The sequence below is a fragment of the Phallusia mammillata genome, chromosome 2 (genome assembly GCF_965637545.1).
Source record: "Phallusia mammillata chromosome 2, kaPhaMamm4.hap1.1, whole genome shotgun sequence".
NCBI classification, from domain to species: Eukaryota; Metazoa; Chordata; class Ascidiacea; order Phlebobranchia; family Ascidiidae; genus Phallusia; species Phallusia mammillata.
This window is the reverse complement of record NC_137253.1, coordinates 33,521,106-33,549,044: the sequence shown is the minus strand read 5'-3', so window position 1 is coordinate 33,549,044 and position 27,939 is coordinate 33,521,106. Positions and strand designations below refer to the sequence as shown.

Below are 27,939 nucleotides of genomic sequence, written 5' to 3'. Positions count from 1 at the left end.
ATGGGATTTCCCCTACTATGACGTAACGCGTTAGGGGGCGCATGGGAATTCCCCCACAATGACGTAACATGTTAGGGGCTGGGGGACAAATAAGGGAATTCCACTACTATGACGTAACATGTTATGGACGTAATTAAACCAGGAACGTAAAAATTTGTTTATTTTTTTACATTTTGAAACCCAGAACCTTGTTTAAAAAATCCGCACAAATAATATAAAGGGCTGTGCACACCCTCGATATTATATAATGCGGCGAAAAAAATATATTAAAAAATGTAATTAAAAATATAACATAAAAACGAAAGAAAATAAAGAGAAAATAAAAATAAAACACAAGAAACGAACAAAAATGAAAACAAAACAAGGTTCCGAGTATTCCTACAAACTTTATTTCGCAGATTTATTGAGATTTTAGCTATTATAGAAATGTTTGAACATGTTTGTAACTTGTAGCTGAGAAAATATGTATTACTTATTGATTCTAAGATGGGGGTACAGGGGTTTTAAATTTGTAAGCCACAGTTTAGGGTCAAATAAGTGTTATTTATGTAAGGATTGTCAGATAGGTAACGAAACAATTAAAACAGGTTCATTGCTTAAAACCGTTCAAGATATTATGGGTGTTATCAATTATCGGGGGACAAAATGGTTGAATGGCAAACTGGGCAGGTTGGGATTATTCTTTGTATCAGATAATGCGGGTGTTGCAGGATGGTTAACATTAAAATAAATGTCAGAAAAGTGGTCAGTATGACGGTTAAGTGAATAATAATCATCTACATGTGATACATGTAAATGTCAGCAAACTGGTCAGGTATGATTAAGTTAACATGTTGGGATTATTTTGACATCAGTTATTTTAGGCAGGTCGTTGGTTTAGTTATAGTTCAGTAAAACACTTCAGGTCTTCATTATTACGCGATTTAAGTTAAAATAAAATTTAGTTTCATGTAGTGCAGTTAATAATTAATACGAGAGTAATATATAGGATCGAATATTGCGAGTTTTTAAGTTGGATATTGTTCAACGTTAAGCTAGAGGTTTGGTAAACTAACCGAGTAAAATTAAGTTTTAAGATATCTAACACAGCTAGCCTAAACATATGTATATCTATCTATTCAAACTAAGCTAGCTTACAAAATTCATATAGCGAGTCTGTCATGCATTTTCGTCGTCCAAATATAAAAAAGCAAAACCCAGTTACGGGAAATGCAAGAAAATAAATTATTAATTGATTACAAATCTAGTGACGGAGTTAGTAAAATTAAATATGTAGTTATTAGGATTTGGTTGGACGACCTGGGTGAATCACACGACAGACTTGTAACAAAACTTATCAGGAGGAAAGTTGCTTGTTCGATGGAGAGGTGGAGTTTGGTGGGATCGCAGAGAAGGAGGTTGGATTCCTGTTAAGAAATAAACTATTTGTTGTTGTTTGCTAAGAATATTTGCTACTACCACCAAGATGCCATAAGAATTTACTACTACCACCAAGATGCCAAAGAAGTGACAACATAAGAATTTACAAACACATTTCACAAAATATTAACGAAATAAAGTTTATATAAAGCGTGGGATTATTAAACATTCATTTAAACAGTTGCAGACAAATCAACAATGCTAAAATGTTTAAAACTGCGATACAAAGTACTTTTAACTTAAGAGTTGGTTACTAAAACGTTATTATCATTTAAACAGTTACCTCGTTCCTTTAATAATTTTGTTGTGTGGCTGGTTTGTCCAGTCATATGATATCTTACTTTCAGAATCCAACCGCTCCATGGATCCGATCGTCGTCGCTTCGTTATCCCGTCGTGTCCACTCGGCTGCAGACAAATCAACGATGCTTATACACACATCGTGCAACAAACATGGCGAGTGTCATACGGGTTTTGAAGTCGTACTGCTCCGTCGTGTGACGTCATCGAATAGTGATCGCGTTCTGGTTCTCACTGGTGCTTCGGTTCCATTGGATCATGTTGCAATTCCCATTAGATGACATCATCAATGGTTGCGTCACATGCGTGAAAACAAAATAAAACTTATTACTAAATATTTTGATTTTATCGCGATACAAACAAACAAATAGTTTATGCGCGTAAAATCCCAGAACCTTGTTTGGTAAAATCCGCAAAAACAACATAGAGAGTCTGGCCAAACCCTCTATATTGTATAGTGCGGCGAAAAAAAATACAATAGAAATAAAAAGAATGAAAGAGAAGTGAAGTAAATAAAAATAGTAAACCAAGGTTCTGGGTGGGTCCCTAAACTTTAAACCGTGTTTTTATAATAACAAAATCCAGTAACAACGACGAACCTGTATAGCTTGGCTTCCTCCATCCGCTTCCAGCAAAACGTGCTTTTAACGCCGCAAATCAGCTGGTTGACTTTTATATCAACCTCAGCGCCCCTGCAAGTCAGCTTTGGAGTCCCCAATTCTGCGCGCAAATTGCCTGTGGAGTTTTCGGGCCTTGATTGCTTAATGTCACGTGTTTTGACCGACCAATCACCGCCTCGGAAAAAGATCCTTCAAACACCTGTAGCCCCAATCTTTCTGCCTGTAGAGTTTTCGGGCAACGATTACTTAATCACTTTACCGCGCGTTTTTACCGAACATTCACCTCCTCAGGGACGAAACAACTCTTGGTTTACAAACAGTGGAAAGAAGTGACAACATAATCAAGCACTGACTTGTGTCAGGTGATGTCACATAAACATATTTAGAACGGACTTGATTAAAAAAAACATGTAACAGTCAGACACCGCATCAATATATTCAGGTCGTTCTTGTTGTGTTCCATCGGAAAAAAATCGACTTAAAACTGTTATTAGGTTAAATCCAATTTGCTGGGCAGGGTGGAACACAGGAATAGAATACATGAGAAACTTTGGCCCGCGACCTTATTTTTGGTAAGAAGCCCTCGAACCAAGCATTAAACATTTAATTTTCAGTTACTACGTCACCTTCACCAAATCTTCACACCTTGGCTCAAAGTGTAGAGAAACACCTTTACACAGGTGACCCACTGATAAGGAGGGAGACTACATAGATCCACGGAACATTGTCACTAGCAGCAATTTGCATGAACAATCTCGTCGTTTTCAACCAGCTGCGTTTTCAACTAAATATAAAAGCAACAACAGTTTCAACTGGCTGCCTAACTATCGTTCGCATTGTTATGCCATTTGAAACTGCGTCTTCTTGTATACAACCTTTTTGCGGAACCAACTACTCAGCACGGAAACAAAGTGTCAAATATATTTGCAACATTTCACCATGAACGATACAAACACGTCTGCAAAGACGAAGTAGGTCATATAGGAACAGTGGATGGAAATTTATTAAGTCTCCCAAAACCGGTTGCACGAAAAACGAAACATGTTACTTATACATGGTCAGCATGAAGCGGGTTTGCAAGCGAGCTTCGTACATTCAAGCGTGCTAATGTTTTGAAATACAAAATATCTTGTAGCTGGGTTGGTTATGGATGACTGCACAAAGCTTGTTTAAAACCCGCTTTAACACAACACTGCATCAAACTGCGAAATAATTTTATGAACTTATACACGAAGGCACAAAAGCCAGATTTATTAACATGGCAAAATCTTGAAAAGAAAATGTACCGACACTAGACGGAGCACTTTATAAGTTGACTGGATGAGAGGTGTGTAAATATTTTATTTGGCAACAAAAGTAACTTTTCCTCTAATAATTTTGACTTTTCTAAGTAGTGTTGTTTTGATATTTTGGATTTGACCTAAACCTGGGTTCAAGAAAATTTCTTCCTTTACAAATAAATCAGTAGTAGGAAAAAATGTAAACAAAAATATGCAAACAACAACTGTGCTATGTTCACAGCCACTGAAGAAAAATGCTGCAAGTTGAAATAAATAACAAGGACTGAAAAAAATTTTCATAAATAAAGTTTTCAAACAACAAAAATATAGAATTCATAATTACAGAGAAACAAATTGACTGAAATAACTTCACAGCAATGATATTAGCGCGAGGTAGATGGATGAAGCTTGGTTCAAGTCAGTTCTCAATTTCCTTTATTGCAGGGCACAGTGATAAATTAACTAGTTTTAACTATTTGAGATTGTTGCAAGTTTAAATGTCATCACCATTAGTGTTAATATTTCAAAATGTGAAACTTTTAGAAAGGGTTCAATTTTTTCCCCCAGACACATTTTGTCGAAATTGATTTTGGTCAATACTAAGTTGAATTTACCAACACTTCTTGTGAATAACTCAAGCGATTTTCCCAACTAATAACAAACTAAAGTTTTGGAATTCACTATGTAACAAAACAGAATTTGCAATTATTTGGAATCGTCCAATCACAGGAAAGTGTTTGTGCAAACTCCTTTTGTGACATCACACAGTGTCGCGCGACAATATTTTTCCACCATCAACCTGGGTATGGACGATATCAACCAAGCGATCGGAGTATTCTCGTAACAGGGAAACAACCGGTGAATTGTCACTGAGATTGTCCATAGAAATATGATTTAAATCAGTGACAATATTGAGGTCAGTAATGTTTTAGCCAACTTTTTAACACCACGGTCATTACGATTTCCACAAAATTCCTACAAATAACATCAAAATATTGCAATTATTAAACTTGTATGCACCAGATCAGTGTTGGTAAGTGATGCCAAAATTATCACAAATCACTAATGATGGCATGAGCATTTGCGGAAATGGACCATAACACATTTTAAATTTGTTTTCCCTAAATAAACCAAGAAAATATGCCTCTTGGAAAGGTAAACATCATTAAAATATTTCAATTATTCAACTAATACTGACAGGAGACCACATATTTTTATGACCACCAAGAAACACATTTCTAGGCCTTAAAACTAACAAAACATGGACTTTAGGAAAAGTGAAAAATAATTTGTCCATTTGGTATCTTAATATGAATTGAGTTTTTTAACTTTTTAGTGTTGTTTGAATTTATACAGACTAAAACTATTCCACTAATATTTACAAGGATTCAGTGCCATGCATTGTCACAAGCAGATGCTGCGTCGCCATGACTACTGTCCATGTAGTTGTTGTTTGTTTCAAGCCGTTGTTCTTTTGACCGACATTTTGATTTCTATTGGAAACAAAATTATAGGGGTTAATTAAAATTAGGAGTAATAAAATTGATGCTAGTTTACAAAATGAAGATAAAACACAATATTTATTCTAAAATGTTTTAGTTTAACACTTCGATAGAGTGTATTTATTTTTCTATGACAGCTCACCGAGATTACTTCAGCAGTTTTTTGGGGGGGGTTATTTTGGGGAGTCATTTTTTTTTGCAAACTATCAAGCAACTCGGCAAATGCGGGAGGTATTTTAGTTTGTTTAGAAATTGGTGTTTGTGGATTTTCATTCCTTCTGACATCAACCTCACAAGTTTCACCCAGGAGATTATTTGTGTTGATAGTTTGTTTAATCTGATTCTCATCCTCAGCAGACTTTAAACCGTTTGACAAAATGTCATCTACTTCAATCCTATTTAACGTTGTTTCCTCCGCTGAAACATCACGTGAAACTTCTACACTTGGTGTCGCCACACTGCTCAGTTGTGTTTTCATTACAACAACATGGCATTGCTTCTGGTCGAGTTGTTTACCAGATTCTGCCAGTTCTTCCATCAAGCTTGCCCCAATCTCGTTAATGTTTCAGGGTGACACAATTCCGCCACTTGTTGTTGAACCTTTGTCACTCTGGAAATGTCGAATTCTGCTTCTCGGATCACATCCTCTGCCAACTTCACGGAGGTTTGGTGCAAATCTGGATCACTGCGATATTTTATACGAGGATAATCTTGTGCGGAACCTAGGCTTAAAACTGATTTGGAAACAAAATTTTGGGGCAAATCTGGCAATGTAGGATTACAGGTCGATGTTTTGACAGCATCTTCATGTGGTGACTTATCAGTAGCTCCACCATGTGGGAAATTGTGACTAGCACCTTCATGATTTGACTCAGTAGCTCCATCATGTGGCTGTTCATTACCAGCACCTTCATACAACGACTCAGTAGCTCCATCATGTGGTAAGTCAATGATGGCACCGTTGTGATGGTAACTTACCAGCCCTACCGTGTGGTAGTAACTCACTAGCTCCACCATGTGACAGTAACTCACTAGCCCCATCCTGTGGTTGTAACTCACTAGCCCCATCATGTGATGGCAGTTCACTAGCCCCACCTTGTGACGGTAACTCACTAATCCCACTATGTGACAGCAACTCACTAGTTCCACCATGTGATGGTAACTCACTAGCCCCACCATGTGGTAAGTTATCAGTACCACTCGATTGTTGTACAACATCTGCACTTACATTTGTTCACCAGTTTTCTGGGAGATTTTGAGAATATCAGAGCCCGGATTTTCAAGTGTTTGAAGCTCGATTGCACTTTACTTGAGTGAGAGTTATTTTGCTCTGTTTCTATGGCGACAGGTTGTAATCGGTGCTTGACTTTTTTTGCACAAAGCCGCGTTATCTTTTAAAATCCTGGAAACCATGGCAAAATTATTTTTTGAATCATATTTGTCATCATCCAAATCATCAAAAGCACCACATGGTAGTTCCCCTACCTGGATTTTGTGAATCATTCTGAATTTTTTTCATGACATGATGTTTGTTTTGAAAATCTTGTAAAAAAGTTGCGTTTAAATGTTGGTGGTCTTCATCCAGACTTTCAGAGGTCATTGAAAGGTCATCAGCAATGACAAAAAAGGGGGGAAAATTTGTCCCAATTTTTTGCAGGTTCTCTACACATGACACAACAAATTAGATCAGAGGTGTAAAACCTGCAGCCGCAGATATCAGTTTGTGCGGCTGTGAACATGTGGATTGAAATACATGGACTGGCTGTGGTAACGTAACTAAAACTCATTTGCTAGATGTGTGAATTTCAAAACTGGTCTAAATAGTTATAGTGACACTGTAAAAGATATTACCAGCCTAGTAATCTTAATTGTCGTCAGACTTTATGCAAGCCTATTATGGACAAATGATGAGAAAAAAAAACAGGCTCCACAAGAATCACAATATAGATTGTGACGTCATAGATAATTGACCGCCAGCTTGTTCAGATCTTTGAAACAAGTTAAATAATATTCTGGGCTTTTGCGACGCTGGCCTTTATATACATATATGTAATACACATATTCCTTCATTCACAAACAAAACAAGAATACACCTGGCCACCTTTGATTAAATAATGATCTGAAATGTGGCCATCTTAGCGAAAGGTTGTGCACCCCTGAATTAGATAAACATCCAAACTTTAAAGGTCTTTACTAATTATTGCTAAACATTCGCTTTTATCAGTGTCTACAAAAATTTTATAAATAAGCCAGGATTGTTTTAGGAACTGCAACTTCGAACACTACGTTCACGATTTCTCATAAACATACCAAGCTCTATAGTTATTAACCAGCATTTTCCCAACTTGCTTAGCTTATTTTATTCTAAAACATAATCAACCAATAAATCTTCTCACCCAGTTGAAGTTTTTCTGTTTCAAAACTTTCGTCGTCACACAAACTCACAATAGAAATTAAATCCCCAAACAGAGCCAAGTTTTCAATTTCCTCGCAAATCTAACAAAAATATGTTTAGTTGATCGCAACATCAAAATTAAACATTACATATTTGTATAAACTGTGTGTAGTATATTATAAATCACATGTCACTAGAGACTCAGTGTGAGAGATTGAGACAACAATCACATAATATATTATATTTTAATAAAAGACTGTTTGTTTGTGCTTTACGGTTTAACTTGCATACGACTTTTTGTTTGTTTTTAGATGTTTGTTTTTAGATTATGACGCTGTTTGTTTTTAGATTTGACACTGCCTATTACTTAGGTGAAATATATATGTCTAAATAAAACAGTGGATGACTTCAGACTTGTCAAAGTTTTCAGTCTGTCACATATTTGTAAAGTTAAATCCCAACATCCCACCTTTTCTTTGTGTAATTTATCTCCCATTTCCCCAGTTCAGGTAAAGGTTTGTTGCGTAATAACCCTGACTCATCGTTGGACAACTGCTTAGTCACCCACTTTGGCAACAATGACTCATCAGTATTTTGTTGCTCAACATCTGAAAAAGCAATTGTAAGTTCTTAAAAAGCCAAACAAAATAAATACAAACCAGCAAAATGCATAAAAATGTTGACACTTCTTTAAAAATAAATTGTCAATAAATATGATAATAGTAACATATCAAACCAGCCAAAACAGTGGTCATTCTGTTTAAATCAAGGAACAAAAATCAAGATACAAAAAAGATTATCAGTTTAAATTTGTGATAAAATAAAATTATTTCAGAAAACATAAATAATATCTTTCCTAATGCAGGATATTTTCTGGGATCATTACCAAAGCAACTCTGCAAACACCTCAACTAACGGACAAATCATTTGGAAACTGCAGCAACAGACATTACCTGGATTGTTGCGAAAGGTCAAAGTTGAAGGGTCGTCAAACTCATCACTGAACGAGATGTCAACATTACTAGGATGCGTCACATCATCGATTATTTCTACTGTAAACTAGTCGTTTGTAGAAAAATACGAGGTTTTTTTCAAATCTGGACTTCCAGGCATGGAGGTGGCACCTTTCTGGGTTTGTTTGAGCTCTTCTGTCACCCGATGGCTAAATGTCCGCCCAAATATGCAACTGTCGGCAGATGCAGAGATTAAGTGAGAGTTGTGGTCGAAAGTGAGAGCAACCGCTACCTCTGAATGCCGGCTGATCATGCAAACACAATCTCCTGCGAGACAAACAAAAGATTCTTGTTAAAAATTTTAATTGGAAAAACAGTTGCAAATACATTAAAGCAATTTAAAAACTGATGCAGAAAAAATGCTTGTAAATAGCCGGTATTGTGAAATTCCTACCATGAGTAAATTTGCTAGACACACATTAATCATTTGACATGAATAAAACATGTTTGATTGAATTAAGTGGAAATACTTATTAATACTGCATAACTGCAAATTGCTTTTCAATTTTCTCAACAAATGCAAACCAACACTGACCTGTGCTATGCGCGAGGACATAGATGTTTTTATCAACACACGAGGTTGCAACAAGCATTTTGCACCAAAGATGTCATATTCGGTTAAATTGCAGCCGCACACAACAAGCACTGAATCACTGATGAATAAATTCCACAGCTAGAGTGACTGGGTTTAAAATTTTGTGGATTTGCTTACTCAACAATGGCCATGTCCCCCATCGAGTGTTTCTCAACGTAATGTTGTTCTCGACTGATGTCAGTTTTGCCAGAATTATTCATAACTTCACAGAAGCAGAGACACTTGTCTGTTCCACAGCTCATTAGTCGAAACTGAAATTATAAATCTGATAAAGACCAAGAATTGTCAGCATCAAGATTAAACAACTATGCTCTCTGTTAAACAACATAATGAGACTAAAACACAAAAATCACAAAAGTGGTACAAAAACAAATGCAGCTGAAAACTGGACACTTTCACTGTGACTGATATATATATATATATATATAATTAAGAAAGCTTAGGCAAAGTAAAAAGCAATGTACAAAGGAAGGTTCGGAAAAAAGTCAGATTTTTAAATGTTACACATTTGTAACATTACAAATTTCAGCGTTTTAATGCAGTTTATTGTAGTTCGTGTAAATGATACTTAGTGCATTGAATTTACATTTCGTGTCAACTGGGTCGAATTAGCCACACCAGTGACAGTTTACCTCGGGAAACATTGTTGTCCAGATCACAAAAAAAAATTATATCAGACTTGGATTAGAAATTCTAGAATTGAAACAACTATTCTAGAATACCTACTTATACTAGTTTCAACTTCCCTACATCACAATTTACCTCATAATCTCGGTTCGCAAACTTCACAGCAGTGACGGCAGCAGAATGATCAGCTATCGTGTTGGACGGAATATAATCATCAGTAAACATGTGAACACATCGATCTCTACTCGCGCTTGCAAGCATCGAACCACGGTGAGAATAATCCATGCTTAATATATCCCCGTCGTGTGACGAAATAAATGATATCCTCTTAAACGTCATAAGGTCGTACACACTAAAAACAAATGATTGGTTGTCATAAAAAACGCAAAACTATTTAGTCTCAAGGATTACAAAAAAAACAAATCAAAAATAACAACTTAAAACCAAATTCGAAATGTACTGTGGCTTGGAAAAACAAGCTAAAATAGGTGCAGCCTAGAAACCAGCGATGAAATTACTAATGCATGTTTATGATAAAGAGTGTTAAATTGTGTGCAGAATTCCCCAATGTGCCCAGACATAAAGATGACTACAAATTGAATTAGGAAGTATGTTGAATACATACTGCTGGATACTCCCACTCCTGTCGCCAACCGGATGTGTTTGCCGTCATTATGAACAGAAATGCAACGTGCTTCAACCGATGTTTTAGTGTCCGTGGAGTGTTTCTCCATACTTTCCAATAGAATTGTGTGTTTCAGAACCTACAAATATTTAATAACTAACTTATTGCTTGTTCAATACATATATCCTACAAACAGCCACAATATATAATGTTCTTATTGTTCGTCCAATACATATATCCTACAAACAGCCGCAATATATAAGGTTCGTACACATGTTTGGTCATCGATTTTCCAAATCCTGACTCTGCCGTCATTTGAAACCGAAACAAAACAGCTGACTCAGCACAATCAGGAAGAGTCGGCAAAAACACCATAAGGAAGAAACTATTATTACATGTAAACAGGGTTTTGTGCCCCAGTGATTTAAATCAGTGACAAAAACAAAACAAGAATTTGACTAAATAAATTAAATCAGAAAGACTTTTCTGAATTTGGTTTACATTTATAATTCCACTGTTATAATTAGTGTGGAGCAGACAATTTACACTCACGAGACATGATTACAGCAGCTGACATTACAACATTTCATTCATTTTCAGCCACTACTGATGATATTTGAATAGTTATAGTATGTCTATTGACATAAGCTTATATACTTTTTGTTATGAATTATATTATGATCTCCATGGATGTGAGGGGTACAGAAACTGACGATGCTTTTTTTGAGCACATTTAACATTTAAAAAAAATAAATCACTAAAAAATGATCAGTCACTGTTTTTCAGTATTTTGGATATCGAAGAGCAGTGTATCCCGAATAATAACATTTATTGTTTACAATTGTCTTTTGTGATGAAATATAATTTTTTTAGTGATGTAACTTCAATATATGTATGCTACAAAGACAAACCTTGATTTCCTAGACACACGAGCTGTGAAACCTGGAAACTGAAGTGACATTTGGTTTTTCAAAATCCATCACATCAGTTATAACAAGTGAGTGATCAGAAAATACAAGATGCAGCCACATGTTGTAGACATCTACTGACATCGCAAGCACTTCATAACCTCTGCAAAAATCCAATTGTAAGTTCAAAATAATTAATGTAAAAATATATTAAACAATATGCATGGATCTGTTCATAAATTTAGTCATAAAAATAAAAGCTCAAATAGATGTAAATGCAACATGGTTTATTATTTTATAACTGCTTCTGCAAATGCTCATGCCCACATCAGTGATATTGAGGCAAGTTGCTTTTTATGTCTACTTGGGCCGTTATTTTTCTCATTAAATATGTAAAAATTTTGAAACTAACTTTTACCAAAATACGACTTCTTATCAGGCAGCAAAAGCAAAAGCACGATTTTGTCTTTAATCTTCATAATTTTGCGACAAAACGACCAAAAACAGTCTCAACTTTAAAGATGAAAAATTTTGGCCACGTCTGTTTACAACCAGCTGATCGCTGATGACGCAATGTTTATTTTCACAGCTGTTCAATAAATATGTTTCGCGCTCAATAATTTTCGGAAATAAATGCACATTAACGAACTTCTGAACTTGCAATTCCATCAAGGCGTAAAAGTTTAACTTGTAAATCACTTGTGCAGCAAAAAAACGCAATCTACTATCGTTCTTGGACCAATGAAACATTACTTCTTTATTTGAGTTTGCATTTGGCAAAAGGTCATCACGCGGTCAAATTTTTATGAAAAAGAATTTATTGCCCATTCATTGGCACAAAACAAAACCGGAGATAGCCAGCAATAGCTGAATTTCGGCACTGGAAACTTCTGAAAAAATGTTACGTCATAACTAACCACTGAAATCATATTTGACAAACTCATGAATTATTGCGTCACGTTAATTAGATTCAGAAAACATTACTAACAAAATTTTTAAACAACTGCGGTAAATTAAAACACCAAATTTTATTTTAACTCCAAAAGTGCAATTTTTCCCCCAAATTCATGCCGCAATTGATAACAAAGTATTTTTTTATGGTATCACTTTTCATGACATGGTCGTTAGTGCGTGACCAAATTTCCACAAAAAGCTTGTCAACAAACATTTTTTGACAAATCTCAACGTTTACATGTGATTTTATGGGTTCCTTTTATTCTATGTTTAAATAAATCTCTGTCTGCCTTATCAAGTAACAACACAAACAAAATAAAGAGATATTTTACACAATGCAAAACAACACGGACGGATCTAAAAGAAAACTTTATTTACGCCAAAAACATGCACCAGATTTTGAACACAAGCGAAAGTATACATAATAGGATCCACTAAAATAGGACATTTCATTTACTGGAACCATGCCTTCTACAAAACACATCTTCTATTAAAACTATTTCAGCAACCTTACTGTCTGAGGCGATGCAATGTCAAATGTTTTCAAGCAGGAAGGTTTGTGAAATCAAGGGACACACAAATGAACATATACAGCAATTAGGCTACAAATACAAAGTAGAAACAACTTAAACAATTGGTGCAGAAAACATAGGGGTTTATATCTACATAAGTTAGCCTGTTTGAATCAAAACATAAAAATAACAGCTTGAACTTAAATGTAACATGTCTTATCTTATGTTACCTTCTGAGACCAACACATTACACCCAAAATCAAAAACGGAAAGACACAATCCCACTATACGCACACATGGCTTAAAGAGTGTAAATTTTTAAAGTATACTCTATGACCGGCTTCAATTAAACAGCTTTAAAAACCTACAGTGAAGAAAAAGGTGCAAAAACCAGGGGGTTCCGTACTTTGCCATAACACAAAACACTTGCTGTAAAAAAATTGCATACCCGACACATTAAACCATCAATGCTCTAGTGGATAATCTTGAAAATACCGTATAAAAGTGTATGTGTCTGTGTTTGTGTGTGTGGGGGGGGGGGGGGGGGGGGGGACATTTAGAAATGAAATCAAAGTTTAAAATGTATATGTGGCTTTGCCAAGCATATACTGGTCAAAAATATTTAGCCCCAAGGGTCAGCCTACACTTGCCTAAGAAAATTGGTTTCCAGGCCAAACATAAACAGCTTAGCAATGTGACTTAGTTGTTTTTAGAAACTAACACTGCCTATTACTTAGGTGAAATATATATGTCTAAATAAAACAGTGGACGACTTCAGACTTGTCAAAGTTTTTAGTCTGTCACATATTTGTAAAGTTAAATCCCAACATCCCACCTTTTCTTTGTGTAATTTATCTCCCATTTCTCTAGTTCAGGTAAAGGTTTGTTGCTTAATAACCCTGACTCATCGTTGGACAACTGCTTAGTCACTCACTTTGACAACAATGACTCATCAGTATTTTGTTGCTCAGCATCTGATAAAGCAATTGTAAGTTCTTAAAAAGCCAAACAAAATAAATACAAACCAGCAAAATGCATAAAAATGTTGACACTTCTTTACAAATTAAATTTGCATAATGAAGTTTGTACTGATGTGTGTAATAAGAAAAACAATAAAGGAATCATAATAAAATAAAAAAGTGTATTCTGAATGTCAATAAATATGATAATAGTAACATATCAAACCAGCCAAAACAGTGGTCATTCTGTTTAAATCAAGGAACAAAAATCAAGATACAAAAAAAGATTATAAGTTTAAATATGTGATAAAACAAAATTATTTCGGAAAACATCAATAATGTCTTTCCTAATCATTTGGAAATCATTTGGAAATCGCATCATTTGGAAATCGCAGCAAGGGACATTACCTGGATTGTTGTGAAATGTCAAAGTTGAAGGGTCGTCAAACTCATCACTGAACGGGATGTCAACATTACTAGGATGCGTCGAATCATCGATTATTTCTACTGTGAACTAGTCGTTTGTAGAAAAATACGAGGTTTTATTCAAATCTGGACTTCCAGGCATGGAGGTGGCACCTTTCTGAGTTTGTTTGAGCTCTTCTGTCACCCGATGGCTAAATGTCCGCCCAAATATGCAACTGTCAGCAGATGCGGAGATTAAGTGAGAGTTGTGGTCGAAAGTGAGAGCAACAGCTACCTCTGAATGCCGGCTGATCATGCAAACACAATCTCCTGCGAGACAAACAAAAGATTCTTGTTAAAAATTTTAATTGGAAAAACAGTTGCAAATACATTAAAGCAATTTAAAAACTGATGCAGAAAAAATGCTTGTAAATAGCCGGTATTGTGAAATTCCTACCATGAGTAAATTTGCTAGACACACATTAATCATTTGACATGAATAAAACATGTTTGATTGAATTAAGTGGAAATACTTATTAATACTGCATAACTGCAAATTGCTTTTCAATTTTCTCAACAAATGCAAACCAACACTGACCTGTGCTATGCGCGAGGACATAGATGTTTTTATCAACACACGAGGTTGCAACAAGCATTTTGCACCAAAGATGTCATATTCGGTTAAATTGCAGCCGCACACAACAAGCACTGAATCACTGATGAATAAATTCCACAGCTAGAGTGACTGGGTTTAAAATTTTGTGGATTTGCTTACTCAACAATGGCCATGTCCCCCATCGAGTGTTTCTCAACGTAATGTTGTTCTCGACTGATGTCAGTTTTGCCAGAATTATTCATAACTTCACAGAAGCAGAGACACTTGTCTGTTCCACAGCTCATTAGTCGAAACTGAAATTATAAATCTGATAAAGACCAAGAATTGTCAGCATCAAGATTAAACAACTATGCTCTCTGTTAAACAACATAATGAGACTAAAACACAAAAATCACAAAAGTGGTACAAAAACAAATGCAGCTGAAAACTGGACACTTTCACTGTGACTGATATATATATATATATATATAATTAAGAAAGCTTAGGCAAAGTAAAAAGCAATGTACAAAGGAAGGTTCGGAAAAAAGTCAGATTTTTAAATGTTACACATTTGTAACATTACAAATTTCAGCGTTTTAATGCAGTTTATTGTAGTTCGTGTAAATGATACTTAGTGCATTGAATTTACATTTCGTGTCAACTGGGTCGAATTAGCCACACCAGTGACAGTTTACCTCGGGAAACATTGTTGTCCAGATCACAAAAAAAAATTATATCAGACTTGGATTAGAAATTCTAGAATTGAAACAACTATTCTAGAATACCTACTTATACTAGTTTCAACTTCCCTACATCACAATTTACCTCATAATCTCGGTTCGCAAACTTCACAGCAGTGACGGCAGCAGAATGATCAGCTATCGTGTTGGACGGAATATAATCATCAGTAAACATGTGAACACATCGATCTCTACTCGCGCTTGCAAGCATCGAACCACGGTGAGAATAATCCATGCTTAATATATCCCCGTCGTGTGACGAAATAAATGATATCCTCTTAAACGTCATAAGGTCGTACACACTAAAAACAAATGATTGGTTGTCATAAAAAACGCAAAACTATTTAGTCTCAAGGATTACAAAAAAAACAAATCAAAAATAACAACTTAAAACCAAATTCGAAATGTACTGTGGCTTGGAAAAACAAGCTAAAATAGGTGCAGCCTAGAAACCAGCGATGAAATTACTAATGCATGTTTATGATAAAGAGTGTTAAATTGTGTGCAGAATTCCCCAATGTGCCCAGACATAAAGATGACTACAAATTGAATTAGGAAGTATGTTGAATACATACTGCTGGATACTCCCACTCCTGTCGCCAACCGGATGTGTTTGCCATCATTATGAACAGAAATGCAACGTGCTTCAACCGATGTTTTAGTGTCCGTGGAGTGTTTCTCCATACTTTCCAATAGAATTGTGTGTTTCAGAACCTACAAATATTTAATAACTAACTTATTGCTTGTTCAATACATATATCCTACAAACAGCCACAATATATAATGTTCTTATTGTTCGTCCAATACATATATCCTACAAACAGCCGCAATATATAAGGTTCGTACACATGTTTGGTCATCGATTTTCCAAATCCTGACTCTGCCGTCATTTGAAACCGAAACAAAACAGCTGACTCAGCACAATCAGGAAGAGTCGGCAAAAACACCATAAGGAAGAAACTATTATTACATGTTAACAGGGTTTTGTGCCCCAGTGATTTAAATCAGTGACAAAAACAAAACAAGAATTTGACTAAATAAATTAAATCAGAAAGACTTTTCTGAATTTGGTTTACATTTATAATTCCACTGTTATAATTAGTGTGGAGCAGACAATTTACACTCACGAGACATGATTACAGCAGCTGACATTACAACATTTCATTCATTTTCAGCCACTACTGATGATATTTGAATAGTTATAGTATATCTATTGACATAAGCTTATATACTTTTTGTTATGAATTATATTATGATCTCCATGGATGTGAGGGGTACAGAAACTGACGATGCTTTTTTTGAGCACATTTAACATTTAAAAAAAATAAATCACTAAAAAATGATCAGTCACTGTTTTTCAGTATTTTGGATATCGAAGAGCAGTGTATCCCGAATAATAACATTTATTGTTTACAATTGTCTTTTGTGATGAAATATAATTTTTTTAGTGATGTAACTTCAATATATGTATGCTACAAAGACAAACCTTGATTTCCTAGACACACGAGCTGTGAAACCTGGAAACTGAAGTGACATTTGTTTTTTCAAAATCCATCACATCAGTTATAACAAGTGAGTGATCAGAAAATACAAGATGCAGCCACATGTTGTAGACATCTACTGACATCGCAAGCACTTCATAACCTCTGCAAAAATCCAATTGTAAGTTCAAAATAATTAATGTAAAAATATATTAAACAATATGCATGGATCTGTTCATAAATTTAGTCATAAAAATAAAAGCTCAAATAGATGTAAATGCAACATGGTTTATTATTTTATAACTGCTTCTGCAAATGCTCATGCCCACATCAGTGATATTGAGGCAAGTTGCTTTTTATGTCTACTTGGGCCGTTATTTTTCTCATTAAATATGTAAAAATTTTGAAACTAACTTTTACCAAAATACGACTTCTTATCAGGCAGCAAAAGCAAAAGCACGATTTTGTCTTTAATCTTCATAATTTTGCGACAAAACGACCAAAAACAGTCTCAACTTTAAAGATGAAAAATTTTGGCCACGTCTGTTTACAACCAGCTGATCGCTGATGACGCAATGTTTATTTTCACAGCTGTTCAATAAATATGTTTCGCGCTCAATAATTTTCGGAAATAAATGCACATTAACGAACTTCTGAACTTGCAATTCCATCAAGGCGTAAAAGTTTAACTTGTAAATCACTTGTGCAGCAAAAAAACGCAATCTACTATCGTTCTTGGACCAATGAAACATTACTTCTTTATTTGAGTTTGCATTTGGCAAAAGGTCATCACGCGGTCAAATTTTTATGAAAAAGAATTTATTGCCCATTCATTGGCACAAAACAAAACCGGAGATAGCCAGCAATAGCTGAATTTCGGCACTGGAAACTTCTGAAAAAATGTTACGTCATAACTAACCACTGAAATCATATTTGACAAACTCATGAATTATTGCGTCACGTTAATTAGATTCAGAAAACATTACTAACAAAATTTTTAAACAACTGCGGTAAATTAAAACACCAAATTTTATTTTAACTCCAAAAGTGCAATTTTTCCCCCAAATTCATGCCGCAATTGATAACAAAGTATTTTTTTATGGTATCACTTTTCATGACATGGTCGTTAGTGCGTGACCAAATTTCCACAAAAAGCTTGTCAACAAACATTTTTTGACAAATCTCAACGTTTACATGTGATTTTATGGGTTCCTTTTATTCTATGTTTAAATAAATCTCTGTCTGCCTTATCAAGTAACAACACAAACAAAATAAAGAGATATTTTACACAATGCAAAACAACACGGACGGATCTAAAAGAAAACTTTATTTACGCCAAAAACATGCACCAGATTTTGAACACAAGCGAAAGTATACATAATAGGATCCACTAAAATAGGACATTTCATTTACTGGAACCATGCCTTCTACAAAACACATCTTCTATTAAAACTATTTCAGCAACCTTACTGTCTGAGGCGATGCAATGTCAAATGTTTTCAAGCAGGAAGGTTTGTGAAATCAAGGGACACACAAATGAACATATACAGCAATTAGGCTACAAATACAAAGTAGAAACAACTTAAACAATTGGTGCAGAAAACATAGGGGTTTATATCTACATAAGTTAGCCTGTTTGAATCAAAACATAAAAATAACAGCTTGAACTTAAATGTAACATGTCTTATCTTATGTTACCTTCTGAGACCAACACATTACACCCAAAATCAAAAACGGAAAGACACAATCCCACTATACGCACACATGGCTTAAAGAGTGTAAATTTTTAAAGTATACTCTATGACCGGCTTCAATTAAACAGCTTTAAAAACCTACAGTGAAGAAAAAGGTGCAAAAACCAGGGGGTTCCGTACTTTGCCATAACACAAAACACTTGCTGTAAAAAAATTGCATACCCGACACATTAAACCATCAATGCTCTAGTGGATAATCTTGAAAATACCGTATAAAAGTGTATGTGTCTGTGTTTGTGTGTGTGTGGGGGGGGGGGGGGGGGGACATTTAGAAATGAAATCAAAGTTTAAAATGTATATGTGGCTTTGCCAAGCATATACTGGTCAAAAATATTTAGCCCCAAGGGTCAGCCTACACTTGCCTAAGAAAATTGGTTTCCAGGCCAAACATAAACAGCTTAGCAATGTGACTTAGTTGTTTTTAGAAACTAACACTGCCTATTACTTAGGTGAAATATATATGTCTAAATAAAACAGTGGACGACTTCAGACTTGTCAAAGTTTTTAGTCTGTCACATATTTGTAAAGTTAAATCCCAACATCCCACCTTTTCTTTGTGTAATTTATCTCCCATTTCTCTAGTTCAGGTAAAGGTTTGTTGCTTAATAACCCTGACTCATCGTTGGACAACTGCTTAGTCACTCACTTTGACAACAATGACTCATCAGTATTTTGTTGCTCAGCATCTGATAAAGCAATTGTAGGTTCTTAAAAAGCCAAACAAAATAAATACAAACCAGCAAAATGCATAAAAATGTTGACACTTCTTTACAAATTAAATTTGCATAATGAAGTTTGTACTGATGTGTGTAATAAGAAAAACAATAAAGGAATCATAATAAAATAAAAAAGTGTATTCTGAATGTCAATAAATATGATAATAGTAACATATCAAACCAGCCAAAACAGTGGTCATTCTGTTTAAATCAAGGAACAAAAATCAAGATACAAAAAAAGATTATAAGTTTAAATATGTGATAAAACAAAATTATTTCGGAAAACATCAATAATGTCTTTCCTAATCATTTGGAAATCATTTGGAAATCGCATCATTTGGAAATCGCAGCAAGGGACATTACCTGGATTGTTGTGAAATGTCAAAGTTGAAGGGTCGTCAAACTCATCACTGAACGGGATGTCAACATTACTAGGATGCGTCGAATCATCGATTATTTCTACTGTGAACTAGTCGTTTGTAGAAAAATACGAGGTTTTTTTCAAATCTGGACTTCCAGGCATGGAGGTGGCACCTTTCTGAGTTTGTTTGAGCTCTTCTGTCACCCGATGGCTAAATGTCCGCCCAAATATGCAACTGTCAGCAGATGCGGAGATTAAGTGAGAGTTGTGGTCGAAAGTGAGAGCAACAGCTACCTTTGAATGCCGGCTGATCATGCAAACACAATCTCCTGCGAGACAAACAAAAGATTCTTGTTAAAAATGTTAATTGGAAAAACAGTTGCAAATACATTAAAGCAATTTAAAAACTGATGCAGAAAAAATGCTTGTAAATAGCCGGTATTGTGAAATTCCTACCATGAGTAAATTTGCTAGACACACATTAATCATTTGACATGAATAAAACATGTTTGATTGAATTAAGTGGAAATACTTATTAATACTGCATAACTGCAAATTGCTTTTCAATTTTCTCAACAAATGCAAACCAACACTGACCTGTGCTATGCGCGAGGACATAGATGTTTTTATCAACACACGAGGTTGCAACAAGCATTTTGCACCAAAGATGTCATATTCGGTTAAATTGCAGCCGCACACAACAAGCACTGAATCACTGATGAATAAATTCCACAGCTAGAGTGACTGGGTTTAAAATTTTGTGGATTTGCTTACTCAACAATGGCCATGTCCCCCATCGAGTGTTTCTCAACGTAATGTTGTTCTCGACTGATGTCAGTTTTGCCAGAATTATTCATAACTTCACAGAAGCAGAGACACTTGTCTGTTCCACAGCTCATTAGTCGAAACTGAAATTATAAATCTGATAAAGACCAAGAATTGTCAGCATCAAGATTAAACAACTATGCTCTCTGTTAAACAACATAATGAGACTAAAACACAAAAATCACAAAAGTGGTACAAAAACAAATGCAGCTGAAAACTGGACACTTTCACTGTGACTGATATATATATATATATATAATTAAGAAAGCTTAGGCAAAGTAAAAAGCAATGTACAAAGGAAGGTTCGGAAAAAAGTCAGATTTTTAAATGTTACACATTTGTAACATTACAAATTTCAGCGTTTTAATGCAGTTTATTGTAGTTCGTGTAAATGATACTTAGTGCATTGAATTTACATTTCGTGTCAACTGGGTCGAATTAGCCACACCAGTGACAGTTTACCTCGGGAAACATTGTTGTCCAGATCACAAAAAAAAAATTTATATCAGACTTGGATTAGAAATTCTAGAATTGAAACAACTATTCTAGAATACCTACTTATACTAGTTTCAACTTCCCTACATCACAATTTACCTCATAATCTCGGTTCGCAAACTTCACAGCAGTGACGGCAGCAGAATGATCAGCTATCGTGTTGGACGGAATATAATCATCAGTAAACATGTGAACACATCGATCTCTACTCGCGCTTGCAAGCATCGAACCACGGTGAGAATAATCCATGCTTAATATATCCCCGTCGTGTGACAAAATAAATGATATCCTCTTAAACGTCATAAGGTCGTACACACTAAAAACAAATGATTGGTTGTCATAAAAAACGCAAAACTATTTAGTCTCAAGGATTACAAAAAAAACAAATCAAAAATAACAACTTAAAACCAAATTCGAAATGTACTGTGGCTTGGAAAAACAAGCTAAAATAGGTGCAGCCTAGAAACCAGCGATGAAATTACTAATGCATGTTTATGATAAAGAGTGTTAAATTGTGTGCAGAATTCCCCAATGTGCCCAGACATAAAGATGACTACAAATTGAATTAGGAAGTATGTTGAATACATACTGCTGGATACTCCCACTCCTGTCGCCAACCGGATGTGTTTGCCGTCATTATGAACAGAAATGCAACGTGCTTCAACCGATGTTTTAGTGTCCGTGGAGTGTTTCTCCATACTTTCCAATAGAATTGTGTGTTTCAGAACCTACAAATATTTAATAACTAACTTATTGCTTGTTCAATACATATATCCTACAAACAGCCACAATATATAATGTTCTTATTGTTCGTCCAATACATATATCCTACAAACAGCCGCAATATATAAGGTTCGTACACATGTTTGGTCATCGATTTTCCAAATCCTGACTCTGCCGTCATTTGAAACCGAAACAAAACAGCTGACTCAGCACAATCAGGAAGAGTCGGCAAAAACACCATAAGGAAGAAACTATTATTACATGTAAACAGGGTTTTGTGCCCCAGTGATTTAAATCAGTGACAAAAACAAAACAAGAATTTGACTAAATAAATTAAATCAGAAAGACTTTTCTGAATTTGGTTTACATTTATAATTCCACTGTTATAATTAGTGTGGAGCAGACAATTTACACTCACGAGACATGATTACAGCAGCTGACATTACAACATTTCATTCATTTTCAGCCACTACTGATGATATTTGAATAGTTATAGTATGTCTATTGACATAAGCTTATATACTTTTTGTTATGAATTATATTATGATCTCCATGGATGTGAGGGGTACAGAAACTGACGATGCTTTTTTTGAGCACATTTAACATTTAAAAAAAATAAATCACTAAAAAATGATCAGTCACTGTTTTTCAGTATTTTGGATATCGAAGAGCAGTGTATCCCGAATAATAACATTTATTGTTTACAATTGTCTTTTGTGATGAAATATAATTTTTTTAGTGATGTAACTTCAATATATGTATGCTACAAAGACAAACCTTGATTTCCTAGACACACGAGCTGTGAAACCTGGAAACTGAAGTGACATTTGTTTTTTCAAAATCCATCACATCAGTTATAACAAGTGAGTGATCAGAAAATACAAGATGCAGCCACATGTTGTAGACATCTACTGACATCGCAAGCACTTCATAACCTCTGCAAAAATCCAATTGTAAGTTCAAAATAATTAATGTAAAAATATATTAAACAATATGCATGGATCTGTTCATAAATTTAGTCATAAAAATAAAAGCTCAAATAGATGTAAATGCAACATGGTTTATTATTTTATAACTGCTTCTGCAAATGCTCATGCCCACATCAGTGATATTGAGGCAAGTTGCTTTTTATGTCTACTTGGGCCGTTATTTTTCTCATTAAATATGTAAAAATTTTGAAACTAACTTTTACCAAAATACGACTTCTTATCAGGCAGCAAAAGCAAAAGCACGATTTTGTCTTTAATCTTCATAATTTTGCGACAAAACGACCAAAAACAGTCTCAACTTTAAAGATGAAAAATTTTGGCCACGTCTGTTTACAACCAGCTGATCGCTGATGACGCAATGTTTATTTTCACAGCTGTTCAATAAATATGTTTCGCGCTCAATAATTTTCGGAAATAAATGCACATTAACGAACTTCTGAACTTGCAATTCCATCAAGGCGTAAAAGTTTAACTTGTAAATCACTTGTGCAGCAAAAAAACGCAATCTACTATCGTTCTTGGACCAATGAAACATTACTTCTTTATTTGAGTTTGCATTTGGCAAAAGGTCATCACGCGGTCAAATTTTTATGAAAAAGAATTTATTGCCCATTCATTGGCACAAAACAAAACCGGAGATAGCCAGCAATAGCTGAATTTCGGCACTGGAAACTTCTGAAAAAATGTTACGTCATAACTAACCACTGAAATCATATTTGACAAACTCATGAATTATTGCGTCACGTTAATTAGATTCAGAAAACATTACTAACAAAATTTTTAAACAACTGCGGTAAATTAAAACACCAAATTTTATTTTAACTCCAAAAGTGCAATTTTTCCCCCAAATTCATGCCGCAATTGATAACAAAGTATTTTTTTATGGTATCACTTTTCATGACATGGTCGTTAGTGCGTGACCAAATTTCCACAAAAAGCTTGTCAACAAACATTTTTTGACAAATCTCAACGTTTACATGTGATTTTATGGGTTCCTTTTATTCTATGTTTAAATAAATCTCTGTCTGCCTTATCAAGTAACAACACAAACATAATAAAGAGATATTTTACACAATGCAAAACAACACGGACGGATCTAAAAGAAAACTTTATTTACGCCAAAAACATGCACCAGATTTTGAACACAAGCGAAAGTATACATAATAGGATCCACTAAAATAGGACATTTCATTTACTGGAACCATGCCTTCTACAAAACACATCTTCTATTAAAACTATTTCAGCAACCTTACTGTCTGAGGCGATGCAATGTCAAATGTTTTCAAGCAGGAAGGTTTGTGAAATCAAGGGACACACAAATGAACATATACAGCAATTAGGCTACAAATACAAAGTAGAAACAACTTAAACAATTGGTGCAGAAAACATAGGGGTTTATATCTACATAAGTTAGCCTGTTTGAATCAAAACATAAAAATAACAGCTTGAACTTAAATGTAACATGTCTTATCTTATGTTACCTTCTGAGACCAACACATTACACCCAAAATCAAAAACGGAAAGACACAATCCCACTATACGCACACATGGCTTAAAGAGTGTAAATTTTTAAAGTATACTCTATGACCGGCTTCAATTAAACAGCTTTAAAAACCTACAGTGAAGAAAAAGGTGCAAAAACCAGGGGGTTCCGTACTTTGCCATAACACAAAACACTTGCTGTAAAAAAATTGCATACCCGACACATTAAACCATCAATGCTCTAGTGGATAATCTTGAAAATACCGTATAAAAGTGTATGTGTCTGTGTTTGTGTGTGTGTGGGGGGGGGGGGGGGACATTTAGAAATGAAATCAAAGTTTAAAATGTATATGTGGCTTTGCCAAGCATATACTGGTCAAAAATATTTAGCCCCAAGGGTCAGCCTACACTTGCCTAAGAAAATTGGTTTCCAGGCCAAACATAAACAGCTTAGCAATGTGACTTAGTTGTTTTTAGAAACTAACACTGCCTATTACTTAGGTGAAATATATATGTCTAAATAAAACAGTGGACGACTTCAGACTTGTCAAAGTTTTTAGTCTGTCACATATTTGTAAAGTTAAATCCCAACATCCCACCTTTTCTTTGTGTAATTTATCTCCCATTTCTCTAGTTCAGGTAAAGGTTTGTTGCTTAATAACCCTGACTCATCGTTGGACAACTGCTTAGTCACTCACTTTGACAACAATGACTCATCAGTATTTTGTTGCTCAGCATCTGATAAAGCAATTGTAGGTTCTTAAAAAGCCAAACAAAATAAATACAAACCAGCAAAATGCATAAAAATGTTGACACTTCTTTACAAATTAAATTTGCATAATGAAGTTTGTACTGATGTGTGTAATAAGAAAAACAATAAAGGAATCATAATAAAATAAAAAAGTGTATTCTGAATGTCAATAAATATGATAATAGTAACATATCAAACCAGCCAAAACAGTGGTCATTCTGTTTAAATCAAGGAACAAAAATCAAGATACAAAAAAAGATTATAAGTTTAAATATGTGATAAAACAAAATTATTTCGGAAAGCATCAATAATGTCTTTCCTAATCATTTGGAAATCATTTGGAAATCGCATCATTTGGAAATCGCAGCAAGGGACATTACCTGGATTGTTGTGAAATGTCAAAGTTGAAGGGTCGTCAAACTCATCACTGAACGGGATGTCAACATTACTAGGATGCGTCGAATCATCGATTATTTCTACTGTGAACTAGTCGTTTGTAGAAAAATACGAGGTTTTATTCAAATCTGGACTTCCAGGCATGGAGGTGGCACCTTTCTGAGTTTGTTTGAGCTCTTCTGTCACCCGATGGCTAAATGTCCGCCCAAATATGCAACTGTCGGCAGATGCGGAGATTAAGTGAGAGTTGTGGTCGAAAGTGAGAGCAACAGCTACCTCTGAATGCCGGCTGATCATGCAAACACAATCTCCTGCGAGACAAACAAAAGATTCTTGTTAAAAATGTTAATTGGAAAAACAGTTGCAAATACATTAAAGCAATTTAAAAACTGATGCAGAAAAAATGCTTGTAAATAGCCGGTATTGTGAAATTCCTACCATGAGTAAATTTGCTAGACACACATTAATCATTTGACATGAATAAAACATGTTTGATTGAATTAAGTGGAAATACTTATTAATACTGCATAACTGCAAATTGCTTTTCAATTTTCTCAACAAATGCAAACCAACACTGACCTGTGCTATGCGCGAGGACATAGATGTTTTTATCAACACACGAGGTTGCAACAAGCATTTTGCACCAAAGATGTCATATTCGGTTAAATTGCAGCCGCACACAACAAGCACTGAATCACTGATGAATAAATTCCACAGCTAGAGTGACTGGGTTTAAAATTTTGTGGATTTGCTTACTCAACAATGGCCATGTCCCCCATCGAGTGTTTCTCAACGTAATGTTGTTCTCGACTGATGTCAGTTTTGCCAGAATTATTCATAACTTCACAGAAGCAGAGACACTTGTCTGTTCCACAGCTCATTAGTCGAAACTGAAATTATAAATCTGATAAAGACCAAGAATTGTCAGCATCAAGATTAAACAACTATGCTCTCTGTTAAACAACATAATGAGACTAAAACACAAAAATCACAAAAGTGGTACAAAAACAAATGCAGCTGAAAACTGGACACTTTCACTGTGACTGATATATATATATATATATATAATTAAGAAAGCTTAGGCAAAGTAAAAAGCAATGTACAAAGGAAGGTTCGGAAAAAAGTCAGATTTTTAAATGTTACACATTTGTAACATTACAAATTTCAGCGTTTTAATGCAGTTTATTGTAGTTCGTGTAAATGATACTTAGTGCATTGAATTTACATTTCGTGTCAACTGGGTCGAATTAGCCACACCAGTGACAGTTTACCTCGGGAAACATTGTTGTCCAGATCACAAAAAAAAATTATATCAGACTTGGATTAGAAATTCTAGAATTGAAACAACTATTCTAGAATACCTACTTATACTAGTTTCAACTTCCCTACATCACAATTTACCTCATAATCTCGGTTCGCAAACTTCACAGCAGTGACGGCAGCAGAATGATCAGCTATCGTGTTGGACGGAATATAATCATCAGTAAACATGTGAACACATCGATCTCTACTCGCGCTTGCAAGCATCGAACCACGGTGAGAATAATCCATGCTTAATATATCCCCGTCGTGTGACGAAATAAATGATATCCTCTTAAACGTCATAAGGTCGTACACACTAAAAACAAATGATTGGTTGTCATAAAAAACGCAAAACTATTTAGTCTCAAGGATTACAAAAAAAACAAATCAAAAATAACAACTTAAAACCAAATTCGAAATGTACTGTGGCTTGGAAAAACAAGCTAAAATAGGTGCAGCCTAGAAACCAGCGATGAAATTACTAATGCATGTTTATGATAAAGAGTGTTAAATTGTGTGCAGAATTCCCCAATGTGCCCAGACATAAAGATGACTACAAATTGAATTAGGAAGTATGTTGAATACATACTGCTGGATACTCCCACTCCTGTCGCCAACCGGATGTGTTTGCCGTCATTATGAACAGAAATGCAACGTGCTTCAACCGATGTTTTAGTGTCCGTGGAGTGTTTCTCCATACTTTCCAATAGAATTGTGTGTTTCAGAACCTACAAATATTTAATAACTAACTTATTGCTTGTTCAATACATATATCCTACAAACAGCCACAATATATAATGTTCTTATTGTTCGTCCAATACATATATCCTACAAACAGCCGCAATATATAAGGTTCGTACACATGTTTGGTCATCGATTTTCCAAATCCTGACTCTGCCGTCATTTGAAACCGAAACAAAACAGCTGACTCAGCACAATCAGGAAGAGTCGGCAAAAACACCATAAGGAAGAAACTATTATTACATGTAAACAGGGTTTTGTGCCCCAGTGATTTAAATCAGTGACAAAAACAAAACAAGAATTTGACTAAATAAATTAAATCAGAAAGACTTTTCTGAATTTGGTTTACATTTATAATTCCACTGTTATAATTAGTGTGGAGCAGACAATTTACACTCACGAGACATGATTACAGCAGCTGACATTACAACATTTCATTCATTTTCAGCCACTACTGATGATATTTGAATAGTTA

The 27,939-nt window shown here is 34.9% G+C and overlaps 5 protein-coding genes across 11 annotated transcripts; all 5 read right to left on the bottom strand.

Moving 5' to 3' along the window:
- Positions 1-1,901: 1,901 nt before the first annotated feature.
- LOC145213353 (mitogen-activated protein kinase-binding protein 1-like) lies at positions 1,902-11,028 on the bottom strand. 3 transcript variants are annotated; one of them, XM_080081593.1, is made up of 7 exons: positions 9,241-9,306; positions 8,469-8,795; positions 7,985-8,123; positions 7,517-7,616; positions 6,606-6,782; positions 6,349-6,522; positions 1,902-4,593 (listed from the first exon to the last, which is right to left on the bottom strand). In XM_080081593.1, the coding sequence occupies exons 3-6, from the start codon at positions 8,009-8,011 to the stop codon at positions 6,515-6,517; spliced, it is 312 nt and encodes a 103-aa protein (XP_079937719.1). In that variant the 5' UTR covers positions 8,012-8,123; positions 8,469-8,795; positions 9,241-9,306; the 3' UTR covers positions 1,902-4,593; positions 6,349-6,514. The 3 variants fall into 3 exon arrangements, with proteins under 3 accessions (XP_079937719.1, XP_079937717.1, XP_079937718.1); XM_080081591.1 differs by lacking the exons at positions 1,902-4,593; positions 6,349-6,522; positions 6,606-6,782; positions 7,517-7,616 and adding exons at positions 9,064-9,181; positions 9,886-10,102; positions 10,376-10,514; positions 10,647-11,028 and having other exon boundaries at positions 8,024-8,123; positions 9,241-9,374; XM_080081592.1 differs by lacking the exons at positions 1,902-4,593; positions 6,349-6,522; positions 6,606-6,782; positions 7,517-7,616 and adding exons at positions 9,886-10,102; positions 10,376-10,514; positions 10,647-11,022 and having other exon boundaries at positions 8,024-8,123; positions 9,241-9,374.
- LOC145213351 (uncharacterized) lies at positions 3,246-6,352 on the bottom strand. The gene is made up of 2 exons (XM_080081590.1): positions 5,263-6,352; positions 3,246-5,111 (listed from the first exon to the last, which is right to left on the bottom strand). Exons 1-2 carry the CDS (start codon positions 5,656-5,658, stop codon positions 5,007-5,009), a joined length of 501 nt encoding a protein of 166 aa, XP_079937716.1. The 5' UTR covers positions 5,659-6,352; the 3' UTR covers positions 3,246-5,006.
- Positions 11,029-11,281: 253 nt separating the features above from the next.
- LOC145213350 (mitogen-activated protein kinase-binding protein 1-like) lies at positions 11,282-15,819 on the bottom strand. Of its 3 annotated transcripts, XM_080081588.1 has the most exons (6): positions 15,534-15,819; positions 14,889-15,022; positions 14,712-14,829; positions 14,117-14,443; positions 13,585-13,723; positions 11,282-11,446 (listed from the first exon to the last, which is right to left on the bottom strand). In XM_080081588.1, the coding sequence occupies exons 1-4, from the start codon at positions 15,735-15,737 to the stop codon at positions 14,426-14,428; spliced, it is 474 nt and encodes a 157-aa protein (XP_079937714.1). In that variant the 5' UTR covers positions 15,738-15,819; the 3' UTR covers positions 11,282-11,446; positions 13,585-13,723; positions 14,117-14,425. The 3 variants fall into 3 exon arrangements, with proteins under 3 accessions (XP_079937714.1, XP_079937713.1, XP_079937715.1); XM_080081587.1 differs by lacking the exon at positions 11,282-11,446 and having other exon boundaries at positions 13,303-13,723; XM_080081589.1 differs by lacking the exons at positions 11,282-11,446; positions 14,712-14,829 and having other exon boundaries at positions 13,303-13,723.
- A 1,143-nt stretch (positions 15,820-16,962) lies between these two features.
- Positions 16,963-21,383, bottom strand: LOC145214148 (mitogen-activated protein kinase-binding protein 1-like). Of its 3 annotated transcripts, XM_080082613.1 has the most exons (6): positions 21,180-21,383; positions 20,535-20,668; positions 20,358-20,475; positions 19,763-20,089; positions 19,231-19,369; positions 16,963-17,094 (listed from the first exon to the last, which is right to left on the bottom strand). In XM_080082613.1, exons 1-4 carry the CDS (start codon positions 21,381-21,383, stop codon positions 20,072-20,074), a joined length of 474 nt encoding a protein of 157 aa, XP_079938739.1. In that variant the 3' UTR covers positions 16,963-17,094; positions 19,231-19,369; positions 19,763-20,071. The 3 variants fall into 3 exon arrangements, with proteins under 3 accessions (XP_079938739.1, XP_079938738.1, XP_079938740.1); XM_080082612.1 differs by lacking the exon at positions 16,963-17,094 and having other exon boundaries at positions 18,949-19,369; XM_080082614.1 differs by lacking the exons at positions 16,963-17,094; positions 20,358-20,475 and having other exon boundaries at positions 18,949-19,369.
- On the bottom strand, positions 21,370-27,913 carry LOC145214147 (mitogen-activated protein kinase-binding protein 1-like). The gene is made up of 10 exons (XM_080082611.1): positions 27,584-27,913; positions 27,313-27,451; positions 26,823-27,039; positions 26,178-26,311; positions 26,001-26,118; positions 25,406-25,732; positions 24,874-25,012; positions 22,581-22,740; positions 21,670-21,808; positions 21,370-21,396 (listed from the first exon to the last, which is right to left on the bottom strand). Exons 3-6 carry the CDS (start codon positions 27,024-27,026, stop codon positions 25,715-25,717), a joined length of 474 nt encoding a protein of 157 aa, XP_079938737.1. The 5' UTR covers positions 27,027-27,039; positions 27,313-27,451; positions 27,584-27,913; the 3' UTR covers positions 21,370-21,396; positions 21,670-21,808; positions 22,581-22,740; positions 24,874-25,012; positions 25,406-25,714.
- Between the last annotated feature and the right edge of the window lie 26 nt (positions 27,914-27,939).